General features: G+C 57.4%; 3 protein-coding genes across 3 annotated transcripts; all 3 read right to left on the reverse strand.

Annotated features, from left to right (window-relative positions):
• Positions 1–1,636: 1,636 nt before the first annotated feature.
• GUITHDRAFT_59080 (hypothetical protein) lies at positions 1,637–1,942 on the reverse strand (the record flags this gene model as incomplete). The annotated part of the gene is made up of 1 exon (XM_005817767.1): positions 1,637–1,942. A coding segment is annotated over one exon (306 nt), but the record flags the coding sequence as incomplete, so codon positions are not given.
• A 114-nt stretch (positions 1,943–2,056) lies between these two features.
• Positions 2,057–2,323, reverse strand: GUITHDRAFT_51872 (hypothetical protein; the record flags this gene model as incomplete). Its single annotated transcript, XM_005817768.1, has 1 exon — positions 2,057–2,323. A coding segment is annotated over one exon (267 nt), but the record flags the coding sequence as incomplete, so codon positions are not given.
• Positions 2,324–2,891: 568 nt separating this feature from the next.
• GUITHDRAFT_156737 (hypothetical protein) lies at positions 2,892–3,638 on the reverse strand (the record flags this gene model as incomplete). Its single annotated transcript, XM_005817769.1, has 1 exon — positions 2,892–3,638. A coding segment is annotated over exon 1 (629 nt), but the record flags the coding sequence as incomplete, so codon positions are not given.
• Between the last annotated feature and the right edge of the window lie 216 nt (positions 3,639–3,854).

Here is a 3,854-nt window from a genome sequence, read left to right on the forward strand (position 1 = left end):
TCTCTTCTCTCAACCCTCCTCTTTCAACAGGATTTTTCTTGCTTCAAAATTCTTAGCATTCCTTCAAAATGGCTCATCCTCCTCTCCTCACTCTTCGAACCTCCTCCGTCCGCGCGCGCCGCCTCGAGCGCCTTCAGCTCACTGTCACTTCACTCGGACACATCAGCATCAGCATCAGCATCAGCATCAGCATCAGCATCAGCATCAGCATCAGCAGCAGCAGCAGCAGCAGCAGCAGCAGCAGCAGCAGCAGATCAGCAGCAGCAGCAGCAGCAGCAGCAGCAGCAGCAGCAGCAGATCAGCAGCAGCTCTCACCGTAGCGTATGCCCTGTGCTCCCGGCCCTCCTCGCCCCACGTGCGGGCCTGCGGCAATGTCAGATCATACCACACCCCTTCGCCCATACCTGGCATACCCGCAGACCCTGCTCCTGCTCCTGCTCCTGCTAGTACTCCTCCTTCTCCTGCTCTCGCTCCACCGTCCTGTCTGTCCAGCGGTCTAGCGGGGGTGACCGTGCTTCGGACACGAGGACGGGAGCTCCCACGGGCAGCCATGGAGCGCTGGTTGTACCCGTCGATCGGACCAGCAGGGTGAAGAGCTCCGACATAGCTGGGGGGCTCCTGGAAGTGCATGGGGTCAGCCCCCAGCTGGTGAGGAGCTGTTGGGCCACCAGCCACGGCCTTCATCCTCATGAGACCCCGAGTTGCTTCCTGATGATCTACCGCCACCTGCTGCGGCTGATATGGCAGCCCTTGCTGGAAGTGCTGCTGCTGCTGAAAGTGCTGCTGCTGGTGCTGCTGCTGTAGCTGCTGGTGCTGCAGCTGGTGTAGCTGTTGCATCTGGTGCTGCTGCTGGTAGTGCTGTGGCTGCTGGTAGTGCTGCTGAACTTGCGGGTGCTGTTGGTAGATCTGACGAGTCTGATTCTGAGGGTGGTTCTGGAATGCACCTTGTTGATACCCAAGGTGCTGCTGGGAATGCTGCTGGACATTCTGCTGAAAGTGCAGCTGGTGCTGGTGCTGGTGCTGGTGCTGGTGTGAATGGTGCTGCTGCTGTTGATGCTGCTGCTGCTGCTGCTGCTGCTGCTGCTGCTGATAGTGTTGCTGCTTAGGGTGATGTTGGGCGTTGCTTTGATTTTCCCGCCTCTGCCTCTGCATCTGCTGCGAATTAATATTCATCATGTGCTGCTGTTGCTGTTGCTGTTGCTGTTGCTGTTGCTGCTTGTGGTGCAGTTGTTGAAGTTGCTGTTGACGGAGCTGCTGCTGCTGCTGCTGCTGCTGCTGCTGCTGCTGCTGAGCGCGCTGCTGTTGTTGAAAGCTCATGTACTGCTGCTGGTGCTGTCTAGAAGATGCTGCGAAACCGGACCTGGCAGTCTCGGCCTGACCTCGCTGCTCACCTTGACTTGGATGCCTTGGCTGAGGACGGGCTGACCTGTTCCCCTCAGGTACCGGGGGACCCCTCCTCACCTGAGGAGAGGCAAACTTTCCTCGACCTCTCGTCACTGCAGCAGCAGCGGCGGCGGCGAGAGCGTCAGTGTCGTGGTCAGGTAAGAGCTCCGCTCCCTTGGGGGTCTTGTGACATAACCTGCGCGCACGTCAGCGGCTTCATCAAGAGGAGGAGAGTGTCAACTCACTTGCGGAAGTCTCCCGTCCGACTCATCACCTCGTGGGCCCGGAGGAACTCAACTTTGACTGTCTTGACGGATCGATCGGTCAGGGATCGCGCGACGTTGTCCTTAGGGTCGAACGGATCTTCGATGCACATGTGCGGGGGATGTTTGTGCTTGAACTGAGACTTGTCCGCATCCTTCAAGTTTCCCTCGCGCACACAGACGCAGTGCTTGTCAAGATCGAGCTTCACAGCAATGAAGTGCAAGAACTGAACAAGGAGCTGCTCCACCGAGCTGGTGTTGGCCTCACCATACCCGACCAGATGGGCGATGTCGTCATGATCGGGTCCATTACAGCCGTGGTAACGGATTTCCAGGTTGTCAACCACAGCGACTGGCTCTGGGATCTCGTACCGGTTGCCCTTGAACTCGATCACTGCACTCTGAAGGTTGGGGAAGACTGGGGGCGAGCAGACCTGGAGGAACTGGATGATCAGCAGCGTGTACCCGAAGGAGTTGAGAGTGTGAGCAGCCGCATCATTGATCGCCCTCGCCTTCGCCCAGGTCTTGACAAGCGCCACGAGCTTCTGGAAGCGACTGTCGATCTTGACGTAGGAGCGAAGCAAAGCATCCTTGTACAGGCTGAGGTCGTTCTGCATCGAGATGTCGCAGTGGACGCCCGACGTCTGGTCTGAGATCTTCACGATCGGAACTCTCGAGTGGATCACGGCCCAGACCGAGAGGTTCTTGGAGTTCTCCCGTCGAAGTTTCTTGCTGAATTCCAGGAGGATGGTCTTCTTGTCGATGACCTGGCCAGGCTCTTCGTCGTCGTCATCCACGTGGCCGTCATGATCTACGATAACGTCATCGTCGTTGTCGTCTGCTTCCTGCTCTCCATCACTACGATTGTTCTCCATCGCAGGTGTGCCGTTCCCCTCGGTGCTCTCGGGCCCTCCTTCCTCTTTGGTCTTGTTGGGGCACTGCTCCGCCGTGTGCCCGCTGGCCTTGCATCGGCTGCAAACAGGCTTGTCCGATCCCTTCCTGGGCTTCAGCATGTACTCATGCGGGATTTCTCCGTGGATTCTCAGTGTCAAGTCCATGTCGGAGTTGGGAGTGTCAAGATTGGCTGAGATGGAGCCGAACTTGAGAAGTTCAACAGGCCCGAAGTTCTTCTTCTTGAAGAACGACTGGGCGAACTCTGACAGGAAGGACAGCACTCGGTTCCTGTCCTCCTTCACACCGGGCGGCACCGCCAGCCTCTGTAGGTAAGGCTTGATCGTCTGCCGCAAGACCTCCAAGTTCGGCTCTGAAACAGTCTCACCGGTAGACCAGACCGGCGGATCCTCAAACGACGGCTGGAAGTTCTTCTCCCACTCGTACACCTTGACCAGCATGTCGAGGACCGGCAGGATGGGCTTGTCTCCGAACGGCTCACTCTGCAGGAGAAGCATGCCCAGCGCATCTCGCAGCAGCTTGCTGATCTGTTGGCACTCAAGACAGAGCTCCACAGCCACCTTCTCGTCGAGAGCGGCACTCTGCCCTCCGTCCTGGTCCTCTTTCGCTGAACCATCGTCATGCTCGCGCTCAAGTCCTGCCTTGATCATCTGAGCAATCTTCTCCTCGATCGTCGGCTCTGCCTGCACAAAGAAGGCCTTGATGTGCTCGAACAACTTCCTTGTGTTGACAGCCTGCTTGGAACCCTCCTCGCGGCGCATCGTCTCAACGAGCATACTGCGGGTTCGTTCGAACATTGAGACCTCCTTTGCCTTGGGCTTCTGAGCAGAGCTATTAGGATCCGGTCTCTTAGCTGGCGACTCCTTGAGCAGCGAGAGTTTCACAGTAGCCTTCCCGTCCTCGTCCACAGTGATCTTTACCTCTGCTAACTTGCCCGAGGCTGCAGAGACTGACAGGCTTGAAGCCTCGCCATCGTTAAGCTGGCGGGCCATGTCCTCTCCTCTCCCTTTCCTTCCTTTTGTGGGGGCTACAGCCCTTTGCTCGCTCTGTTCGTTCCTCCCCGGTGGATGTTGAAATTTACCCCGTCCCCCTCGGAATCCCCCCCTCCCTCTCTTGACCTGATCTGAAACATTCTTAGGTGCTTGCATGACGATTCTGCTTGACACCCTTGGATTTCTAGTCGTCGATTGATCCTGGCTGACCAGATCTCCAGCTTTCCTCTCCCCTTCAGCTTTGTTCACACCACCTTTCACCTACGGTTGATTGCTTGTCCACCACAGCCACCTCGTTTCTTCT

This window comes from Guillardia theta (genome assembly GCF_000315625.1).
Source record: "Guillardia theta CCMP2712 unplaced genomic scaffold GUITHscaffold_585, whole genome shotgun sequence".
Lineage (NCBI taxonomy): Eukaryota > Cryptophyceae > Pyrenomonadales > Geminigeraceae > Guillardia > Guillardia theta.